Genomic DNA, 24,885 nt, shown 5'->3' on the forward strand with positions numbered 1-24,885 from the left:
TCTCTGCTGCTACCTGCTGTCAACATTTTTGTTGTTCAAGATGCCTCCTAGCATGCATTGCAGAGCTACAGATGTAAATAACAATCAAAATTGATGTTCTCTGCTAATTATTTTTTTCAGTTACTGTTCCAGTTGTTTCATTAATTGCCAGTTATGGTATTTGGTAACACATTATCAATCATAATTAATCATAACAATCATAATTATGACATAACACTGTCATGAGCATTAATGAATGCTTATAACAGATGTCAATTAGTGTTGCCTAGCAAATTATCTCACTTTTGAATGGATGTAAAAGATCCAAGATAGACATAAATGGAGTGACATAATTTGCCAGGTGACACTTAATGACATCTGTCATAAGCATTCAGTAATGTGCATGATAGTGTTATGTCATAATCATGACGGTCTTATGACAGTCTCATGACGCTGCTGTCAAATAAATTGTTCCTATTAACCCAAATAAATCAACATATAAGCCGCACTGGACAAGCTGCAGGATTCAAAATGAAGGAAAAAAGTGGTGGCTTATAGTCCGAAAATTATGGCAATAATAATTTGTTTGTGTTTTTCAGTACCAAAAATAGTCACTTGCCCTAAATGTTTCTTGAATGACGTATCCATAAACCTTGTGTGATTTTTTTTTTTTTTAAGTGTGTTCACACCTTAGAAACTGCGTACATCCCTAAATGTTCAAATTGAGTACTGCTTGTCACTTTCCTCCCAAAATGTCATGTGACTCGTTACAGGAGTGCACCTGTCTCAGCAGACCATAGGACATGGTTCCAGTAATCCATGTGCTTTGTTGACATGTCTTCAGCAAACTGTTTGTGGGCTTTCTTCAGAAGAAGCTTCCTCCTTGGGTGACAGCCATGCACACCATTTTGATGTAGAGTGCGGCGTGTGGTTTGAGCACGAACAGGCTGACCCCTCACCTCTTCAATCTCTGCAGCAATGACGACAGCGCTCCTGTAACGAGTCACATGACATTTTGGAGGGAAAATGACGAGCAGTACTCAATTTGGACATTTAGGGATGTACGTAATTTCTAAGGGGTGTACTCACTTATGTTGCCAGGGGTTTAGATATTAATGGCTACTATATTTTGAGTTATTTTGCGGGGAAAATAAATTAACTCTATTATATTATCTAGGTTTTTTAAATATATATATTTATGTAAATGAGTGTTAAAGTTTGTATACCATTACACTTTTATACAGCTGAAATTTAAATAAATGTAAAGTGTGACCTATGTTTTTTGGGGGGGAATGAAAAAGAGTTCAGTTCAATTCAATTACTTAATATAAACATATTCAGGTTTTTTGGGGGGGAATGAAAAAGAGTTCAGTTCAATTCAATTACTTAATATAAACATATTCATGTGAATGTAATAACGTGTAGAGCATGAAAAGTAACATCAGTTACTTTGGTGACTAACTAATTACTCTTATATTAGGGTAACTGAGTTACTAACTCAATTATTTTTAGAGAGAAGTAATTTGTAACTGTAACTAATGACTTTTTTTTAAAAGCAGGATTAACAACACTGGTTGCTGTTAGGATTATGAGATGATTTTTGGAAAAATAGATCGATTGCAATTGTGACTAGTGGCGATCCTAGCCTAAAAGACCATGACTATGGGTGACATTGGTCTTCAGTGCCCCACCAATGACGTAGACTTTATGAAAATCAGTTCTGAAACGATGGGAATTAAAGTTTTATCTGACATCTAATCAACTTTTATTGAGTTATGAGAGAAACTTCCTCTGAGAGAAATTTGTGCATCCATTCTGGACAATAGCGCCAAAAAGTTAAAACTAGTAACAGGGATTCAAACACGGCCAGATCCGGACATTCGAGCTACGGTATAATGAAGTATTAGCTTCCATTACAGTGCAAGCTTAACCTTTTTACAGAGCAGCATTGAGCGCTTGCCAGCAGTCATCAATATTTAACAGCTGTTGCTATTATGAAATTCTTTATGGGCTAATGTGGCTCGCCGGCTTGCACGCAAGGCCTTGGCCGCCCGCCAGCACCCTGTCAGGAGGAAGGGGTGGGGGGAATTGACAGACGGCTCGCTCGCGTGACAGCCAACCCTTGATCGACCAACTTCTCTCTCTCTCTGTGTGTTGTGGATTTCCTGCCTGTGCGCGTGGACACACCACACACACGCACGCACACACACAAGAGAAGGGGGCGGGACTAGGCAAAGGAGGTGGCTGTCAGCCAACTCAGGCCCAACACACTCATATGCACTTACACACACACCGTTTTCTCTACTCACGCAAGACTTGTCGAGGGGAGGGACTGCTGCGCCGCGCTCGCATGTTCAAGTTCAAGGCTCGTCGTTAGGAGCCAAACACACACAGCTGAGCATCAGCTGCCAAAAGATGGCACTACGATGCTGGAATGGAGTGTGAGGCCAGACGTACACAGTGCTGTGCAAAAAGGCGGCAGTCATTTGTGCATATAGCAAAAGAGTGAATAGTACAACTCATGCAGTTAAAAGGATCATGCAAAAACACAAACTGATTCCCACAAATATTGGAGAGGATCACCATAGTGTAACCCAATTTCATGCCAAGGCCAAAGCAAAAATTGTGTGTCTTTGGCGCCATCTTGTGGGATCTTGGTGCCAAAGAACTGTGTTGGAGTGATTTAAGAGGCTTCATTTAGAATAATGTAGTGATTTGCCGCCTACTTTTGGTATTTTGGTGCCAGGGAATTATGTTAAAGTGAGTTAAGGTCTTTCTTGTGGCATAATGGTACGAAGATAACATAGTGCTTTAAAGCCAGCCTTTGATATATTGGTGCTAAAGAATACTGCTGCAAAGAGAAGAAGCGCTTTCTTTGGAAAAAATCAGTTTTCTTCATGTCGAGGAACTTTGTTGAAGTGAGTTGTTGGGTTTTGTTTGGACAAAAAGTAGTGCTTTGGTGCCATGGTGGTGACAAGGAATAATGTTCAAGTGAGTTGAAGAGATTTATTAGTATCTCTCCTTATAGAGCCTACCCACTTACCACGTGCTCGCTGTATGGTTCCGCCCACTTGTCCGTCAAAACATAGTGTTAACCTGTTACGGCTACGTACATTTCTCCAATTTACGGCGTGTTTTTCTGCTCCTTAACATTAATAATCAAAATGCTGAAGGCGTGTGTGGCTGTTGGTTGCACTAACAGAGAAGATGGAAGGAGAGACTTGAAGTTTTACCGTATTCCGAGGGATCCAAAGAGGAGAGCGAAATGGACGGCTGCAATTCGACATGAAAACTGGACACCAAAAAATCACCACAGACTATGTAGTAGTCATTTTATATCCGGTAAGATGCATTTAATATATATTTAGAGGGTTTTGGCCTGACAACCACAATTAAGATCATTGCTAGGCTAATCGCCGACAACATACGACGTAGTACGACATAGTTTCAAATTCAAGATGTTTGTGACTTCCCTTTCTTCCACCATCGTTATTTTTTGAATAATATTTAGCTGGTACCAAGTGAAAGAAACTGGCCTCGTCTACGGGGCTGACAAATAACCACAATTAAGATCATTGCGAGGCTAATCGCCGACAACATACGACGTAGTACGACATAGTTTCAAATTCAAGATGTTTGTGACTTCCCTTTCTTCCACCATCGTTATTTTTTGAATAATATTTAGCTGGTACCAAGTGAAAGAAACTGGCCTCGTCTACGGGGCTGACAAATAACCACAATTAAGATCATTGCTAGGCTAATCGCCGACAACATACACGTATGTATGTAGTGAGAGTGCTATCGCTAAACCATATAAACATTAAAAGCCTTAACTCCATTGACAAACGAAATGAAATACATTAGACTTGACAGTGGATGTTAGCAATAACAAAAGATTTTGAATTGAAAATTTCGTAACTCACCTTTCCAAGCACAAGATAGATTCCTGCCGAATTTTCGTGGACGAGGACCTGTTTCACCCAACCAGCAACGAAGTATTTATAAGCCTCCAAGCTCTTGAAATTTTTCATATTTTCGTGAGAATAGGCTGATTTAGTGTGGACAAGATAATTGTAAATATCTGCGTAGCAGATGTCAGGCAGACAGGGCGAAGACAGTGGGTCGAAAAACATCGATTTGGGCATCAAATATGGATCTGGCGACTGTATAGAACGAAGCTTTTCCTCATAACGCCTTTTATGCAACAGATCCAGTGAGTTTGCGGCATCAGAAAGCACCGGGTCTTCCATGAAATGCATTTTAAATTCCGCCATCAATTGAAAACAATGCTAATACAGAGTCAAACTGACGGACAAGTGGGCGGAACCATACAGCGAGCACGTGGTACGTGGGTAGGCTCTATATTATTATTGTAAATATTAGACAAAAGTAGTGTTTGCCACAAATAAATATCTATAATATACTGTATAATACAGTGATCTCTCGTTCTTCATGGTTAATGTGGACCACAACCCGCCGCGATAAGTGGAAAACCGCGAAGTAGCAACCCTCCCTCACCACTCCCAGTTTTTTTTTTGTTCATTGGATTTATTCAAATTTGCCATTGGAAAGAGATGTATATACGTATACAGTATAAGACATGTTTTTTTCACTTTTTTTCCCAAAGTATAACCAAAAAATATATATATGGTGGAAAACACAGACAAGGCTGAAAAAGCAGTATCTGCTCTTGCACCCCTCTTTAAAATAAAGTGGTGTATTTTTAAGCCAAAAGAACTGTTGTGTTTGATAGAACAGTATGTCTGTATGCTGCCATAGAAGTTTCATGGCGCATTATGCCCCCGGACTATTTTTAATTTGTCCGTTTTACCCTGGAGACCCCAGTTTACAGACACCGCGCAACCACTTTTGTTTCAACCCAGCCATAAAAAGAAGGTATGTAATAATATTTATTATTCAAAATGTCTATCATTTTTAGCTTAGAATCATTAAGTGATGTCTAATATTTAGTTTAAAATGAATAACGACATTAACGAATTATTCACTCGCATATTTCAAACTGTTAAACAAATAACGTCTCAATGAAAAAATTAGTGTTTGTAAATCAGTCACGGATATCTACCTCTGATTGTATTGATTTTTTTTTTCTGTCGCATTTCCCCCCATATTTTAGATGATAAATAATCAATCCAACCAAGAAAAATTGAGAAAAAGAAAAGATTTAAAAGGGTAAATATTCGAAAATAAAATCTCGACCACTCGTTTTTGACTGTGACTTCCGCGTCTGCCCCTTGTTATATTACTGTGTTTCACCCATAAAATCCCCACAAAGTCCCTTTGTGGTCATTCACAGCTGTGTCTTGACATGTTTTTTCTTCACAGAGATTAAAATAAACCCAATTAAACAAATGTATACAGTAAAGTTATCATTAACTATACAGCTAACTCTCCGTTTAGCCATGTTTATTTACAAAATAAAACACAGGGCTACATTAAATCTACATTTACTCACACATCAATTTCCTTTATTATTGTACATCCACCAACGTCTTGTGCATGCATATTGATTATCAAAGACTTGAGCAAACATAGGGGTATCATCTTGAAGTGTTCGTTGTTTTTTATGTACCAGGATGGGTGTAAAAAATCTTTTTTTTAAATGAGAAACTAAAAGAAAATTTCAAATGTCTCAAAAATGTCTATTTTTCACTGAACTGGTTCAACCTACGATAAAGGTGTCAAAAAAATGCCCTCCTGTTCAAATTTTTTTACCCCAGAAAATAAAGATCTTAAGCTTTCCAATGATGTATCACACATTCATATCGGACAATTTTGAAGTTTGGCCAATTTTGGGGTCTCAGAGTGGAACCTCAAGTCACCTGAGTGTTTTCCGCCATAAATGTATAAATCACAGAAATATGCGAGTGAATACTTTTTTAAAGTCTTTTTTTTTTTTTTTTTAAATCATCAATTAATGATTCTAAGCTAAAAATGATGGACATTTTGAATAATAAATATAATTAATTATCTTCGTTTTATGGCTGGGCTGAAACAAAAGCGGTTGCGCGACGTCTGTAAACGGGGGTTTCTAGGGTAAAACGGACAAATTAAAAATAGTTTGGGGGCGTGATGCGCCATGAATATGCTATGGCAGCATATAGACATATTGTTCTATCAAACACAACAGCTGTTTTGGCTTAAAATACAGCAGTTTCTTTTAAAGAGGAGTGCAAGAGCACAAACTGCTTTTTCAGTCTTGTCTGTGTTTTCCGACATATATATATTTTTTTTATCTCATGCCGCATGCTACTCACACTAGCGCTACAATCGACCCGTCGCTCACGATCGACGTAGTAGGCACCTCTGGTTAAGGGGATGACGTCAATTACACACGCATTTTATTTATTCTTTCCCTATCTCTGCAATTGCACTGTACCAAAATAATGATGATCTTGTCACAATTTACTGAAAAAATTGTGTAAAATCTGAAATGCAAAAAGCCAATATATTGTTGCCTGAATGACACCAGGTGGATAAAGATATGAATTGTATCTTCTGCCATTTATCTGTTTTGTCAGTCACTATATGTCACTAGCACAGAGACTGTGCAATATACATTTTTTGCACTAAATAATAATTTTCAAACCAATTAAATAAATACACCTTTTCCTATAACATGGCATGGCCCAGTGGTTGGCAATCACCTGTCATAATACCGTCTAAATCTAAACTTTTGACCATGCTATTGAATGTTGAGTTATCAATTGTGTCTAATCGGTTTATGCATTAAAGTTACCTGTTTGCTTGCTTTGGTTCAGTGTTGTACACAAAGTGAAAGGTTCGATGTTTAAAGCATGCAGCAGCTGGTGTTGTGTCTATGAGCAGCCATGTATGAACAGTACACTTTTTCTTTGCTCTTCACTTCGCATCACTGCAGATAGTAGCATGACCAAAAAAAGGGGTCCTGGATTATTATCTACTGTATGTACATGTTACTACAACTTATAGAACACCGGTGCCACAAGTCCGAGTCATGCAATTCTCCTCGAGCGCTCCTAAACATAATGTCATGCCGTTCCTTTAATGTACATTGTGTCATTTTGAATTATTTATCTGTGCGTTTTTCATCATTTTGTGGAACATTTCTTTTATATTTTATCCCAATTAGCTGCACTGTTGCATACGAATGACACAATGAGCTCTCAGAGACATTTTTCTTTATCACGACTCTCTTGGTCCAACCCAGCCTCTCAGTCTTCTGCATTCACTGCCTTTGCATGTGTGCATGTGTGTGACTATAGGCACAAGGGGGGAACCTCTGGGTCCCTCACGAAAGAAAGACAAGGCTCAAGATAATGATGATCTCACGATATTGCAATACAACAATTTATGGGTCACTTCCTGTTGATTTTGGGCCATTTACAGGTCACTTCGTTTTGATTCTGGGTTACTGAAAAGGAAGTCACTCAAGAATGTCCCCAAATGAATAGGAAGTGACCCAAAATGAACAGGAAGTAACCTGTAAATGCCCACAAGACTGGTTGTAAATACTCTGGTTACATTGCTATTGACGGCGCTAATATTTCAGTCAAAATGAATTGGATGTTGAAGGAATTCGGACCCTCCTGCCAAGCCGCGGAAACGGCGACAGCCGAACGAAGTGCCGCTCTGCTGATGCCGCCTTCGTGAGTCAACCGGTGGGGGCCGACATTCCGCGCGTTCCCTTCCTGTGTTAACCCTTTGTACTGACTTCATGTTCCAAAAGTTTGAAGAAGGCTCACTGAAAACAGGTTGACGATTTATTCGTCGACAATGGTCAAAAAACAAGGCAAAAACAGACTACGAAGGAACAATGCTGAATCCAAAACAAGGCTACATTGAAAAGTTTCCGAGTTTTGTTAAGTCAGTGTCCAGTCTTTTTGAAGGCTGGGTGGAGTGGGCCGGGCCGAAGGTGTGGCTGGGTGTTGTTTTGGGATCATCCCTCTGTGGCCGGTTTTGGGCGGTTAGGTTCGTGCGTCCTCCTTCGTGGCTGGGACGTGGCTGCCACAGCGACCGACGCTGGTCTTGACGTCCAAAGCGCCCGCTATCAACTTGTTATCCGGGCTGGGCTACTTGTTTTAGGACAGAGCGCCCCGCTCTTTGTCCTTGGAGTGGCCGGGAGAACTGATTGCAAGAGTTGGTGCGTCAATCTTGCTCGTGACACACACGTTGAGCTTCTGTGATAAGATGGGGTTGTGTATCATCTATTCTGCTTCTTTTCATCAAACTATGGTGTGCTATTTACAGTATTTTAGGTGTGTTAGAATAGTACAAACAATCCTACAGTACATATGAGAAACAGTACTATTCCCTGATTGATTATATTAAGTGTGTTAGAGTAATGCAAACAGTTACAGTGCCTTGCAAAAGTATTCGGCCCCCTTGAATCTTGCAACCTTTCGCCACATTTCAGGCTTCAAACATAAAGATATGAAATTTAATTTTTTGGTCAAGAACCAACAACAAGTGGGACACAATCGTGAAGTGGAACAACATTTATTGGATAATTTAAACTTTTTTAACAAATAAAAAACTGAAAAGTGGGGCGTGCAATATTATTTGGCCCCTTTACTTTCAGTGCAGCAAACTCACTCCAGAAGTTCAGTGAGGATCTCTGAATGATCCAATGTTGTCCTAAATGACCGATGATGATAAATAGAATCCACCTGTGTGTAATCAAGTCTCCGTATAAATGCACCTGCTCTGTGATAGTCTCAGGGTTCTGTTTAAAGTGCAGAGAGCATTATGAAAACCAAGGAACACACCAGGCAGGTCCGAGATACTGTTGTGGAGAAGTTTAAAGCCGGATTTGGATACAAAAAGATTTCCCAAGCTTTAAACATCTCAAGGAGCACTGTGCAAGCCATCATATTGAAATGGAAGGAGCATCAGACCACTGCAAATCTACCAAGACCCGGCCGTCCTTCCAAACTTTCTTCTCAAACAAGGAGAAAACTGATCAGAGATGCAGCCAAGAGGCCCATGATCACTCTGGATGAACTGCAGAGATCTACAGCTGAGGTGGGAGAGTCTGTCTATAGGACAACAATCAGTCGTACACTGCACAAATCTGGCCTTTATGGAAGAGTGGCAAGAAGAAAGCCATTTCTCAAAGATATCCATAAAAAGTCTTGTTTAAAGTTTGCCACAAGCCACCTGGGAGACACACCAAACATGTGGAAGAAGGTGCTCTGGTCAGATGAAACCAAAATTGAACTTTTTGGCCAGAATGCAAAACGATATGTTTGGCGTAAAAGCAACACAGCTCATCACCCTGAACACACCATCCCCACTGTCAAACATGGTGGTGGCAGCATCATGGTTTGGGCCTGCTTTTCTTCAGCAGGGACAGGGAAGATGGTTAAAATTGACAGGAAAATGGATGCAGCCAAATACAGGAACATTCTGGAAGAAAACCTGTTGGTATCTGCACAAGACCTGAGACTGGGACGGAGATTTATCTTCCAACAGGACAATGATCCAAAACATAAAGCCAAATATACAATGGAATGGTTCATAAATAAACGTATCCAGGTGTTAGAATGGCCAAGTCAAAGTCCAGACCTGAATCCAATCGAGAATCTGTGGAAAGAGCTGAAGACTGCTGTTCACAAACACTCTCCATCCAACCTCACTGAGCTCGAGCTGTTTTGCAAGGAAGAATGGGCAAGAATGTCAGTCTCTCGATGTGCAAAACTGATAGAAACATACCCCAAGCGACTTGCAGCTGTAATTGGAGCAAAAGGTGGCGCTACAAAGTATTAACGCAAGGGGGCCGAATAATATTGCACGCCCCACTTTTCAGTTTTTTATTTGTTAAAAAAGTTTAAATTATCCAATAAATTTTGTTCCACTTCACGATTGTGTCCCACTTGTTGTTGATTCTTGACAAAAAATTAAAATTTTATATCTTTATGTTTGAAGCCTGAAATGTGGCGAAAGGTTGCAAGGTTCAAGGGGGCCAAATACTTTTGCAAGGCACTGTATATGGTGTTTGCGAGAAAGGTAACTATTCCCTTCAATATCTAGCGCCGTCAATGGTAGCCAGTGAGCTAACTATTCCAATGAAAGATTTTTTTGTTTTTTAAACAGGGACACCTTTTTAAAACGATATATCGATTCTTGGTGGCAGCATATCAGTAGCCTTTCTGGCTACAAAGTATCGCAATATATCACCTTTTCGCTATACTGTCACACCCCTAATGGGCACGTGTTCCGGTGTGATATAGTTTTATAATATAGATTAGGGCTGAACGACATTGGAAAAAACTTGCATTGCGACTTTTTGGGGGTTTGCGATATATATTGCAATATTAAAACTAGAAGAATTTTCACCAGATGACTTGTATTGCTCTGTTTGGGAAGACTTTGGTTGACTCGCCATGTTTTTGTAATCGTGTATTGAATGTGGTATTTTATTAGTTTGTTTTTCCTGAGTTTACCCCTTGTTTTCTCATCTATCCTTGTATTCTTTTTTTCCTTTATTTTATATTCTTTAAAAAATATATTTTTCATTATAAAAATGTTATCTGAGTTTCTGTAATTTTTTATTGTTGCATTATAGATTTAAAGTGCCTGGGACACAAAAAAGCATGTTTATCTATATTACACGCGGTATTTTATGCTCCTGAATGAAATGGACCGCTTGGATGTGTGTGGAAGTGATCGATATATTTAGTCAGTTTTTTGAATCCCGCGCTATGAAAATGAGGGACTTCCGGCCACGGTCGCGGATTGAGGAAGAAGGCAAAAATGACATCAGCGGACCAACTATCTCACAATACAGCCATTACTATTGTATGCAGAAGGACTCAGCTGATTTTGCGAATTAATTCGTTCATTTTTGCGTCACGCCAGCCCAATGTGCTGCAGGCTTTTGTTGCTACACCACGGAGAGTGGTGTGAGGCTTTTTGGATTTCCAAAAGATCCTGAAGAATGGGCAAAACAAGTCCGGCAATCAAGAGACCAATGGACGGATGACAAAGTGAGTAAGCTACGTGTTTTATCTTATGTCAAATACTGGTATCATGGCAAACATTTTACTAAGGAGGTGGCTTGCATTTTGTGGGTGACAATGCTCCCTGTCCACCGAGAAGGCCACTCGGCCGACGACCGGCAGCTTGTCGCACCACCATTGTCTGATGAGCGTCTGTGCTCGGACAGCCACATGCTCTCGTCTGCGGTTCTTGATTGTGTAGAGACCTTCACCCCTCTCTACCCTCTTCGCATGCCCACTGAGAGAGTACTATCCTCGGCTTGGAGAGCCACTATCCTCTGCTCGGGGAGCCACGCGCTCCGACATCGGCCGGTTTGTCGAATGAGAATGCGCCATTTTCGGCATTCATTCCCTTCCACGTCCCAGCAACGAGCACTGCCTGCCTGCTGAGGCTGCAGCAGAACGACGAACCGAAACTTGTTTGCCGCCGGAAGCTGGCCGATTGGTGAAAACAATCAACCCTGCTGCCGTGTGTGGGAGGAGTTTTGTGTGATTTTTCGTTTTTGATGAAAAGACTCAGTAGAGCCACTCGGTTTGGGTTAGCATGTCGCTCTCACGCCTCCTGTTTTGTTTACGCTCTTTCCTCCGTTTACGAAGCTGGGGCAGGGAAATGACAAAAGCCAGACTAACTCCGGTGGCATAAAATACCATTCGGGAGATTTCAGAAGTCGGCAGTTTTGACCATTATGCAGTAATTTAGGCCTATCATACTGAATAAATGCATTTTTAATATTTAATTTTCCATTTAGCACAAGACTGTTGTTTGTCATGACCATAGCATTTATTTAGCAATTGGGGAAAAATACTTTGATAAAAAAATATCCTGTTAAGATAATGGAGTAGAGAGTTCAAAACAATGATGACATTTTGCTGCTCTCTGTCACATTTTCCTAATTCTGAATCTCCCTTCTCCATTGGGCCGAATTCTAAATTGGCTGAAATCGCCACTCTGCCGACGTCATCATCCATCTGGAGGCGCTAGAGGGCTATAATGACAGTTGGGGCTTAACGGCAGATTAAAAGACTCATTTCTCGTCATCTGCGCTTTGCCAAATTGTTGTATATAGTTGAATCGTCTAAAAATATGATTTTACTTCACATAATAACGCTTTTTAAGATTTTATTTTTGTCACAGACACTTTTGAGGTGCTTTAATTTACTTTCATTGTATTTATTTATTTATTTACGAATTTAAAGTGCAAAAAACAACAAAACTGCATTATATGATTGTATTTATAAACTGTAACACCGTTTAATCCAGACTAAATGATGATTTCTGTATTTAAAACGCCATGTCTGGGCACACTTGCTGCTTTTAAGAAGCAAACAAACAAACAAACAAAAAGTTGCAAGCCAAAAATTTTATTGTTTTATTTGCTGTCAGACGTTTATCGTGATGCACTGTTTTTGTTTCATTTCTTATATCTAATACCTTCCTGCCTTTTATTTATTATGAGCCATGTATGTCTTTGTTGTAAAGCACTTTAGGGACATTTCGGGTTTTGTAAAGGACTATATGAAAAAATTTGATTGATTGATTGAAAAATTTGTATTGTATGTAAAAAATAATATCGCACAGCCACTGCGATAGGACTATCGCCCATGCACACATCGCGATGGCGATATTCAAACGATATATTGTGAAGGCGTAATACACACACCTGTCAAGTTATGCGTAGGCGTAATTTGTACAAGTGAGCACTGATTTTTAAATGTGTACGCCGTACGTTCAAAATCTACATTTTTCGTGCATTACGTTTTTTTTTTTCTATGTTCAGATTTTGTCACCGTTTCAACAACGAGACAATGTGCGTTACTATGCGTTACTATGTTGGTTGAATGACGCGAGAAAAGTCAGAGACACAGAGAGAGAAGAGTGTTTGTTGTGACGCTGTAGCAAACGTGTTGCTAGGCTAGGTGGCTCCGATATTTCCTGACTGTAGCCGACAGCCTACAATCTACGCCTAGATATCACATGCATATAGAACTACATGCGAAATGATAGACTTGGCGGCGTTAGTAAACAGCTGCCATTTTAAAGCAGTACACTTCTCAGAAAGGCTCTGTTGTAGTGAACCTTCCTAGCGAACCTAAGTAACTTTTTATCTAAAACACTCCTAAATCGGCAAAATCTTGATTTGAATCTATCTTTAAATGATGAAACCATTTTAAAACTTTCACATGTCGAAAGTAGACAGAAGGGAACAAATGCAAAAACCGGAGCAATTTTAACAACTTTAACGGTTGATTCACAACATTAAATGACTTCCAAACATAGCATAATATAACTTTTTTTCTCAATAAAAATGAAAAAAAAAACAAACTATGTTTTATATGTTTTTGTTTTTATTTGTTTTATTTATTTGTTTATTTTTTTTTTAATAAAAAAGAAAAGAAAGGTAACACCAGTTACTCTGCCAAGTAACTAATTACTCTTACATTCAGGTAACTGAGTTACTAACTCAATTACTTTTTGGGAGAAGTAATTTGTAACTGTAATTAATTACTTTTTAAAAGTAAGATTAACAACACTGGTCATAAAGATGAAGTCTGCAGAATGAAAAGTGACGATTTTATTCTGCCAATTTGTTGCCGAACACAATTTGCCTACAACTATTGCTGATCACTTCTCAGAATTAGCAAAAGAAATGTTCCCTGACTTAAAGATTGCATTTGTAAGTTAATTTTATCAATTAATCTTTTTAATTTATAATGGGACACACACACAAAAAATCGGCAAAATCTTGATTTGAATCTATCTTTAAATGATGAAACCGTTTTAAAACTTTCACACGTCAGAAGTAGACAGAAGGGAACTAATGCAAAAACCGGAGCGATTTTAACAACTTTAACGGTTGATTCACAACATTAAATGACTTCCAAACATAGCATAACATAACATTTTTTTTTCTTAATAAAAATGAAAAAACAAAAACAAACTATGTTTTATTTGTTTTTGTTTTTATTTGTTTTATTTATTTATTTTTTAATTAAAAAAAAAAAAGAAAGGTAACACCAGTTACTTTGTCAAGTAACTAATTGCTCTTACATTTAGGTAACTGAGTTACTAACTCAATTACTTTTTGGGAGAAGTCATTTGTAACTGTAATTAATTACTTTTTAAAAGTAAGATTAACAACACTGGTCATAAAGATGAAGTCTGCAGAATGAAAAGTGACGATTTTATTCTGCCAATTTGTTGCCGAACACAATTTGCCTGCAACTATTGCTGATCACTTCTCAGAATTAGCAAAAAAAATGGTTCCTGACTCAAAGATTGCATCTGTAAGTTAATTTTATCAATTTATCTTTTTAATTTATAATCGGACACACTAACGAACTACCTTCAAGTCAAACTGAATTGCGAGTTGAAGTGCAGCCATCAAAAGACATGATAGAAATTGCCAAAAGTGCTACATACAATTATAACAAAATTCACTGTTAAATTTTAGTAATCATGATGTAGCTGAAGATATTGATTGTTCTTTGATTGGACCAGGTTATTACAATATTACCAATAAATTCATATTATTTTAAAAATTGAGTTTTATTTTTGTTTCATATTGCACGCTATATACAACGTTGTAAGATTAGTCACCAATTTGTACAGGCATATATGTAAGGGCTATTTGTAAGATTGCCAATGGCCTCGGGTTGACAGGTATGAATATAGATCAAACAGATCAAATAAGTATTTAGTAAACCACTAATTGTGCAAGTTCTCCCACTTGAAAATATTAGAGAGGCCTGTAATTGTCAACATGGGTAAACCTCAACAGTGAGAGACAGAATGTGGAAAAAAACAGAAAATCACAGTTTGATTTTTAAAGAATTTATTTGCAAATCATGGTGGAAAATAAGTATTTGGTCAAGACCAAAAGTTCATCTCAATACTTTCTTATGTACCCTTTGTTGGCAATAACGGAGGCCAAATGTTTTCTGTAACTCTTCATAAGCTTTTCACACACTGTTGCTGGTATTTTAGCCCATTCCTCCATGCAGATCTCCTCTAGAGCAGTGAAGTTTTGGGGCTGTCGTTGGGCAACACGGACTTTCAGCTCCCTCCACAAATTTTCTATGGGGTTGAGATCTGGAGACTGGCTGGGCCACACCACTTGAAATGCTTCTTACGAAGCCACTCCTTTGTTGCCCTGGCTGTGTGTTTGGGATCATTGTCATGCTGAAAGACCCAGCCACGTCTCATCTTCAATGCCTTGCTGATGGAAGGAGATTTTCACTCAAAATCTCTCGATACATGGCCCCATTCATTCTTTCCTTTACACAGATCAGTCGTCCTGGTCCCTTTGCAAAAAAACAGCACCAAAGCATGATGTTTCCACCCCCATGCTTCACAGTGTATATGGTGTTCTTCGGATGCAATTCAGTATTCTTTCTCCTCCAAACACGAGAACCTGTGTTGCTACCAAAAAGTTATATTTTGGTTTCATCTGAACATAACACATTCTCCCAGTCCTCTTCTGGATCGTCCAAATGCTCTCTAGCGAACTGCAGACGGGCCTGGACGTGTACTGGCTTCAGCAGGGGGACACGGCTGGCAGTGCAGGATTTGAGTCCCTGGCGGCGCATTGTGTTACTGATAGTAGCCTTTGTTACTGTGGTCCCAGCTCTCTGTAGGTCATTCACTAGGTCCCCCCGTGTGGTTCTGGGATTTTTTTCTCACCGTTCTTGTTATCATTTTGACGCCACGGGGTGAGATCTTGCATGGAGCCCCAGATCGAGGGAGATTATCAGTGGTCTTGTATGTCTTCCATTTTCTAATAATTGCTTCCACAGTTGATTTCTTTACACCAAGCGAAGAGTGAAGACTTACAGAAAACGTTTGGTCCCTGTTAATGCCAACAAAGGGTACATAACAAAGTATTGAGATGAACTTTTGGTATTGACCAAATAATTATTTTCCACCATGATTTGCAAATAAATTCTTTAAAAATCAAACAATGTGATTTTCTGTTTTTTTCCCACATTGTCTCTCACGGTTGAGGTTTACCCATGTTGACAATTACAGGCCTCTTTTATCTTTTCAAGTAGGACAACTTGCACAATTGGTGGTTGACTAAATACTTATTTGCCCCACTGTATCTTGAAGACTGGACTGAATCTTTTTCATTTTTTGAGAAGCTACGGAGAGGTTGAATTGAACAAGAATGGGTGTGGTTCAAGAAATTAACTGAAATTTAGGAAGTATGCTTTAAAATCAAATATACAATATTGGTACCTTCCTCATGCCTATGTGTGTGTGGTCAAGTCAAATCACTTTATAATATCTACTCCCATCACTTTTCTTTTTTACCAACAGGTGGGTAATTAACATGTGTTTAGTTTAGGTGGTAATTCTGCTTCAAATGACTGTTTTTGAAGTCCAAGGAAAGCTGTGGGTTTTTTGTTAAATTGAGACATCTTAATATTAGGCAGGTGGTCTTCATTTTTAGTGTGTTCACAAGTGGAAGTGAAATGACAGATCAGGCCGCGTTAAAAAAAGCTGGACGTGTTCGGCCTCACCCTTTGGCAGCAGCAAAATCCCGCTGCTTGTCACGTTTTTTTTTTTTTTTCACTCTTTCCTCACACATAAACGCTTGGACCATTACACACTTTGTTTTCCTTCTTCGTCCAGAGCGGGAGAAAATAGAGGCAAGAAAAGCAAACCTCAAGACACGAGTAGCGATGGATGAAGGCCGCATTGTTGGCAGAGGAAGTGCCTGCGCCGATAATTAATCATCCCGAATGTTTGTCTTTCCCGTCGCGGCATCCTCTCCAAAAGCTGCTCTAAGAGGGAAAACAAAAACACACAAGGCGTTGACGGAGGAAAATAAAGACGTTTAATTGATTCATTTCCCCCTGCAATGATTTCCACTAGTTTGATGATGTGGTGATTGAAGGAGCATGGTGTGTGTGTGTGTGTGTGTGTTGGCTGTCTGAATGTGTTTGTTTGTACATGTTTGCACCTTACCAAGGTGGTGACAAAATACTTTATTAGCTGGTAATTATGAGTTAATGAGGCTGCAGAGCAATTCGCTCAGCAACGATTAGTGTAATTACATTCTAATGAAGCCGTCGTTTAATGGGGAAATAAACCAGTCATGTGTATGCTTGACACTTTACAGTAAAGTAATTGTGAGGTTATGAATAATAACTTAAAGAGGTTATTAATGACATAAAATTTAATAACTGATAAATAGATGACTTATAGAGTAGTAGGTATTAGTACTTTATTAAACACTTATAAATAAAGAAAAACATTAGAATCATAATACATATATATATCTGTTATACATTTTGTTCTCTACTTATGGCTCACTAAAGTGACCAAATATGGTCCCTTATGTTTTTATACTAAGTTCTCTCTACTTGGCAAGTTTCTGTTGATATATAAATCAGGTTTATTAGGAAATTTTACAGTATATCCTTCAGGTTGGTAATGGCATATTTCCAAAGGTCTTTAAATTGTAAAAAAAAAAAAAAAAAAAAGAGAGAATAAATGAAAATTTAAACAAAAGAAAAAAAATCTACATGGAAAAAAGGGGGGAAACAATCAAAGAACTTTACTGTAGTATATGACAGGAATTTTAATGTTTTTTAAGTTATTTTTTATAAAATACACACATATACATTGTTTCTATAGAGACACACATCATCGTTTTCCACTCAACTTGGTTCATTGTCTTCTTGTAACTTTATTTTTACATATTAACTTTTATAATTAAGCAAAATTCCTTTGCCTGTCACTATATACTGTATATCTTTGTATTACTATAAAATACATACATATACATTATTTCTATAGTGGGGCACATCATAATTTTCCACTCAATTTGCCAAAATTTGGTTGATTGCCTTCTTGTAACTATTTTTAATACATGTTAACTTGTATAGTCAAGCAAAATTCCTTTACCTGTCACTACAGATCACTGTATTATTATAAAATACATACATATAGATTGTTGCTATAGAAACACACATCATTTTCCACTCAATTTGCCAAAATTTGGTTGTCTTTTTGTAACTATATTTAATACATGTTATCTTGCATGATCAAGCAAAATTCGTTTGCTTGTAATTATATATCACTGTATTATTATAAAATACATACATACAGATTTTTGCTATAGAGATGCACATCATCGTTTTCCACTCAAACTTTCAATATTTAGTTGATTGCCTTCTTGTAACTATATTTAATACACGTTAACTTGTATAAAAGTCTTAGGCAGGACACCTGCCTAAAACTTTTGCACAGTACTGAATATATATTTTTTTAATTATTAAATTTATTAGGATCATGGAAGGGAAAATATATACATACAGTATATCCTGTATATACATAATATAATAAAAATATACAGTACTGTGCAAAAGTTTTAGGCAGGTGTCCTGCCTAAGACTTTTGCACAGTACTGTATATATATATACTGTATATCACTGTATTATTATAAAATACATACATATACATTGTTTCTATAGTGACGCACATCACCATTTTCCACTCAATTTGCCCAATTTTTTTTTGATTGCATTCTTGTAACTATATTTAATCAACGTTAAAAAATATAATCAAGCAAAATTCCTTATCCTGTCACTATACTAGTATATCACTGTATTAGTATAAAATACATATTACACATTGCATTCTTGTAACTAACTTGTATAATCAAGCAAAATTCCTTTGCCTGTCACTATATATCACTGTATTATTACAAAATACATATATACATTGTTTCGATAGAGACGCACGTCATCATTTCCAACTCACTTTGCCAGATTTTTTGTTGATTGCATACTTAAAAAGTATAATCAAGCAAAATTCCTTATCCTTTCACTATGTATTACTGTATTAGTATAAAATACATACATATACATTGTTGCTATAGAGATGAGTATCATCATTTTTCTCTCAATTTGCCAAAATGTTGTTGTCTTCTTGTAACTATATTTAATACATGTTAACTTGTATAAGCAAGCAAAATTATTTTACCTGTCAATCTATATATATATATATATATATATATATATATATATATATATATATATACTGTATATGCATTACTATAAAATACATACATATACATTGTTGCTATAGAGATGCACATCATCATTTTCCACTCATTTTGCCAAAATTTGGTTGATTACGTTCTTGTAAATATTTTAAATACACGTTAACTTGTATAAGAAAGCAAAATTCCTTTGCCTGTCACTATATACTGTATATCACTGTATTACTATAAAATACATATACAGTATATACATTGTTGCTATAGAGATGCACATCACCATTTTCCTCTCATTTTGCCAAAATTTGGTTGATTGGCTTGTAATTATTTTTAATACACGTTAACTTGTATATTCAGGCAAAATTCCTTTGCCTGTCACTATATATATATATCACTGTATTACTATAAAATACATACTTATGCATTGTTGCTATTGAGCATCATTTTCCACGGAATTTGCTAAAATTTGGTTGACTGCATTCTTGTAACTATATTTAATAAACGTTAACTTGTATAAACAAGCAGAAATCCTTTGCCTGTCACTACATATCTCTGTATTATTATAAAATACACACATATACAGTACATGGCTGTTATAGAGCCATGTTATAGAGACGCTGTTATAGAAACGCACATCATAATTTTCCAGTCAACTGGCCAAAATTTGGTAGTTTGCCTTCTCGTAACTATATTAATTACATGTTAACTTGTATAACCTTTGCCTCTCGCTATATATCACTGCCATAGAAGAATAAGGATACACTATTTCTTGTAATTAATTTTTAAACTAATATATTGAAATTGCATAATTATACAATAGCTATTATGCAGGTTGAGAATTACTTTTGTCAAGGACTACAAAGAGTACTTCTATTACATATCGATACCCATGTATAGTTTCTTTTTTTCTTAATCACCCCAAATTCAAATTGCTTATTAATCACCTGCAGTGATGACATGGAAGGAACTGAATGGGTGGATGAGGACTGAAGATGGTAATTCAGCATAACGGCGACATGCATTGGGTTGTGGTATTGGTAATTCACAAAACACGTGAACATACATACATTTATAGTTTTTTTTAATGAGTCAGTGGTGTGTACTGTATGTTGTGTTGCGTGACTAATCTGTGCCTGCTACAATGAGTGACGGAGCAAAGGGCTGATCTCTTGGAGTGAGCCACATGCCCCCTGACAGCACGCCCATAAGAGAAACACGCAAACATGTATCGAACACGCAACATACACGTCACCGATGCACATGTGACCATCCTGCACGCCACCCCCTCCGTGGGCTAATTGCACACTGATTGTATTGGAGGTAGAGCAGCTTCCCTGTTGCACAGAACGATGACAGCGGTTGGATACTTAGAAGTCATTTTCTATTGTGTTCTTTGGCAGCAGGTTGATGTAACATGTTAATAGATTACAACAAGATTAGAATTGTCACTTGGAATCTTTCGCTGTCTCTTTCTAGTGGGAAAAAAATGGCCTTTAGGAAGTTATTACACTGTGGGGCATACTTTATTAATAAAATGTGGTACTTCGTTTAAATAAAAAATAAACAGACCAGTTTGTGTAATGCAAATTTTAAGCAAGCCTGCTTGGAGCAGGCTATAGATGGGGCCTTTTCCCTGCCTGTAAGCGTTGCATGTTGATGTTAATGTATCGTGTGAGAGAAATCCTATAAAGTCATGAAATCCTCCACTGTTGTGTCTTGTTAGAAGAGAGGCTGAACTTGTCCTAATACCTAGCATTAGCACAACAAGGACAGACTTCTACATTACACTGTCAATATGGATTTCACATGTGCCGTCTGACTTGGAGGATATTGGACAATTGTCACTCATAATGAGCAGAAATAGATCATAGTGGTCGTTGTTGATTAGCTCTTTTATGGTAATCTTTTCTTATAAGTCCTCATAATACTATATTATGACTTAATTATCAGATATTATCTAATATGCAGTGATTAGAGGTGGGTAGAGTAGCCAAAACATTTACTCAAGTAAGAGTACCGTTACCTCAAAAGAATATTAGTCGAGTAAAGGTAAAAGTAGTCATCAAAAAAATGTACTCAAGTTCAAGTAAAAAAGTATTTGACGAAAAGAATACTCAAGTAATGAGTAACATTGTGAGTACCTGCTTACGATGTTTATTCATTTTTCTTAATTGGTATTTTTATTTCTCAGTACAAAGTTATCGATATGAACTGTTGTCATTATACTGTACAATAACACATTACATAACAGCATTAAACCAAATAGATGAATTAAAAAAAAAAAAAAAATCATTGAATTCCGACGTGAGAAAAAAATACAAAAATGAAGCATCATTCGTCCGAAGAGCAGGAGTACCCTCTAGTGGAGAAAATAGTTCATAGTTTGAATAGTGAATAATTCCTTTATAGTTCCTATTATAAAATTAAAAGAATCGCCAGTTTTCCGTGGTCAATCGGTACCAAATAAAAACTGGGCGCGAGGTTAAAATCCGCGCTTTCGAGTCATGTCGATGGAACCGCTCTATGTCAAACACTTATTTTTTTACGGTGCTTTAAAGGCGCTACTAGGCATGCGCCGTTTAACGGTTTAAAGGTTCACCGTGGTATGAACACGTCAAAGTTTCAAAACCAGTATTAACAATTTTTATGTCCCATTGTTGTTAACGAGGCAGATAACGTGGCTAGTTAGCATGCAAAGACTGCTAACTACTTTGCCTACTTTTGTGAAGTCTTCCGCCATTGTAAAAATCTGTTCAAAATAACATTTTCATAGAAAAGCTTGTGGTGTTTTTTCTCTCTGATGCTTTCTGTGTTGAGAGAGGGTTGGTGTGTGTATGTGTGTATAATGTGCAAATAATGACACGAGTCATACACACACGCTCTGTCGCTAGTTCTCACGCACCATTAATATTCAATTAACTAATATTAATAGTGGTAGTGGTATGTGTTTTACATAAAATCAGTTTGATTACATATTGTTTAAGCCCAGTTCCTTTTTTGGGGGGTTCTTGTTCTAATATAGAGCAACTTGAGCTGTGGGTTTAGTCTATAACTTCTGTTAATATCAATTTGATTTAAAATATTTACGTTATTTTATTTATTTAACATTATATTCATGTTGATGTTCCACTTTTCAAATATGTTGTGAAAAATAAAAAAATCCTGTTCATTAAAAAAAAGTTGTTTTTTCTTTAACCCATACATCTTAATATAAAACATTTTAGAGCTATAATTGCAATATTGTGAAACCGTGAAGCCGCGGTATTTTTTTTTTTGTTTACATCTTTTTATTTGAGTTTTTTAACAGAGTTCAGAACATCTCAGCCAAAACGAAAGTAACAGAATAATCTTATTCATGGTCCGTTTGGTAACAGCGGAAAGGTAAACGCTTGGTCTTTGTCTTAATTCCAAAGTTGTGTTTGGCTGTCTCATAAACAGGTCCTTTATCTTTTTTTTACACAGACCACATATACATCACGACAAAAAAAAAAAAACAAACACAGGGAAACGACACACACACCTACACAAAAATAAATGGAAATAAGTTTAACCATAAATAAATGAAAGAATAATAACCAAGAAACAAAACACATGAAGTTTGATAATACAATTGGTAGCAGTGATATAATAACAAAAAAAATTTAAAGAAATAAATAAAAATTCAAAATAAAAGTTAAATTAACTATTAACTAAAGCCGCGGTATTTTTGCCTAAAGTTTTCATACAATCAAAATCTCATACCGGCACATGCCTAGAGACTACGTGATTGAATAGGCCGGCGTGATCTTAGAACGGTAAACTTGAGTCTGATTGCTATAATGGAGTCATGTGATTATTGTCGCGATGTTTCATTGGGGAAACTGGTAGAGACTGTTGGCATCATTGTCGAAAAAAAAAAAAAAAAAAAAAGTAAAAGCTAATAAGTAGAATGAAGAGGAAAAATATAACGACTAGTGTAGCCCAAAGTAGCAAAGAGTAGCGTTTCTTCCTTACAAATCTACTCAAGTAAAACATATGGCTTAGTAAAATACTCTTAGAAGTACATTTTTTTAAACAAGTGACTCAAGTGAATTGAAGGAATCTGACCTTCTAGCCAGACCGCCGGGATCGCGCCAGCCGAACCTCCGGAATCGCGCCAGCACAGCTCCAACGGGACTCCGGGAATGCAGCCAGAAGGCCAAACTCCACGCGTTCACCTTAGTCTTAACACTTTGTTCTGACTCCATTTTGAAAGGTTTAAAGAAGGCTAATTGAAAACAAGTTGACAATTTACTCAGGTCGACAGACATCAAAACGGCAAGGCGAAGCAGAAACACTCAGACGGGCAGGCAAGGTCACCCTATCATACGTCAACAAAAGGTTCCCTACAAAAATGACAACGATTAATTAAACATTCAGTCTTTTAAAGGCTCTCGCAGGGCGGGCCGTAGGCAGTAAGAAGGGTGTGTTTGGGATTATTGTCTGTTTGTGGATTGGACAGGAGGATTCGGGAGTTACTGTTGTCCGGGCAACGAGGATGTGGATTTTGCCACCTCGCCATCTAAGGGGCTCTTGAAGTCTTGTCAGTCGTGTTATCAGTTGGATATCGGGCGTTCTCCTGTGTTCCTTGTGTTAGGACAGACCGTCCCGCCATTTGTTGTGGACTGTCCAGGAACTGATTGCGAGACTTGGTGCATCAATCTTGCTCATGATGCACACGTTGGGCTTCTGTTATAAGAAGGTGTCGTGTATCTTTTATGCCCTATATTCTGCTTGTTTTCCTTAAACTATGGTATAAGTGCTATTTATTTTATATTGGGTATGTTAGAGTAATACTAACAGTTAGACGGTACCTACGAGAAAAGGTTCTATCTCCTTCAGAATGTAAAAAAAAGTAAATGTAATGCGTTACTACCCACCTCTGGCAATGATTACACTGTACTGTAGTCTGAAAGGAATATACAGCACCATTTCTCAACACTACCTTTAAAGCTTTCTGTAATGTGGTTGTATTTAGCTAGTGGTGTTGAGTTTCACTGCATCACACTGTGCGCTGTTGTTTCAAATATTTTTGTTACCTAAGTATCATTAAAGGCGCACATTTCCAAATCCATAACTCACTATTATTATCTTTGTAAAATCTGATATGGCTTTTGATAAATACAATAATTCTTTTTCATTTTTTCGCCCACTTTGAACTTGGTGGTTTATAGTCCAGTGCGGCGTATTTATGAATTTTTACAGGCTAATGAACTGCAAGTCTTTGATGTAAAAATGCTATAATATAATGTGAACGCCTGCGGCTTATAGTCAAATGCGACTCATAGTCCGAAAATTACAGTATGTATATTAATTAGGTTGATTAGTGTGCCAAATTACCTCAACTTTTTTTCCCCAATGTCTTGCAAATACTCATACTTATCTTTTCATGTGGTCCTATTTCTCATAGCAAATCAAGACAAAGCGACGAGGAAACACATCAACATTGCATCCTCCAACCCCGAACCGGGCAGGAAAGAGAGTGTCCCAGTGTGCACGGGTGTCAATGAAAGCAGCCTCCTCTTGGAGGTAAGAGGCCAGGGAGGAGATTATAACGCACTGAACAGAGCTTTATGTCTTAAATTGCACCAGATGAAGTCTTAAATACAATGGTGTGTACTGTACTGTATCATGAAAGCCCAAATACAGTGAACCCCTGTTCAGGTGAAAAGCTATATAGGTACTATTATATATGTCTGCTGCATTTCACACTTACATACACACCATTCATAAAATCTGCAAGGCTAAGTCAAGTGAAGGGGGACGGTAGCGAACATATCGTGTGTGTGTGTGACCTCCGGCCTTTGCCCTGACCTCTTTTGCCTGGTTACCGCCTTGCGTGACATAAGGATGAGACAGGAGTGTCAGAACTGATGAAGGAGGTG

The 24,885-nt window shown here is 37.5% G+C and overlaps 2 protein-coding genes across 3 annotated transcripts in view; one reads left to right on the forward strand and one right to left on the reverse strand.

Moving 5' to 3' along the window:
* Positions 1-24,885, forward strand: part of ahrra (aryl-hydrocarbon receptor repressor a) — a 156,472-nt gene that overhangs the window by 103,541 nt on the left and 28,046 nt on the right. For both annotated transcript variants that reach the window (XM_057825145.1, XM_057825146.1), the window contains one exon: positions 24,411-24,529. In XM_057825145.1, coding sequence (XP_057681128.1) covers positions 24,411-24,529 — 119 coding nt within the window. The remainder of the gene's footprint in view (positions 1-24,410; positions 24,530-24,885) is intronic.
* pigm (phosphatidylinositol glycan anchor biosynthesis, class M) overlaps positions 16,695-24,885 on the reverse strand; it is a 53,886-nt gene continuing 45,695 nt past the window's right edge. Inside the window, exon 7 of the mRNA XM_057825148.1 lies at positions 16,695-16,760. Within this exon, the coding sequence (XP_057681131.1) occupies positions 16,710-16,760 (51 nt within the window). The 3' untranslated portion in view covers positions 16,695-16,709. The remainder of the gene's footprint in view (positions 16,761-24,885) is intronic.

Source organism: Corythoichthys intestinalis, chromosome 20, assembly GCF_030265065.1.
Source record: "Corythoichthys intestinalis isolate RoL2023-P3 chromosome 20, ASM3026506v1, whole genome shotgun sequence".
Classification (NCBI taxonomy): Eukaryota; Metazoa; Chordata; class Actinopteri; order Syngnathiformes; family Syngnathidae; genus Corythoichthys; species Corythoichthys intestinalis.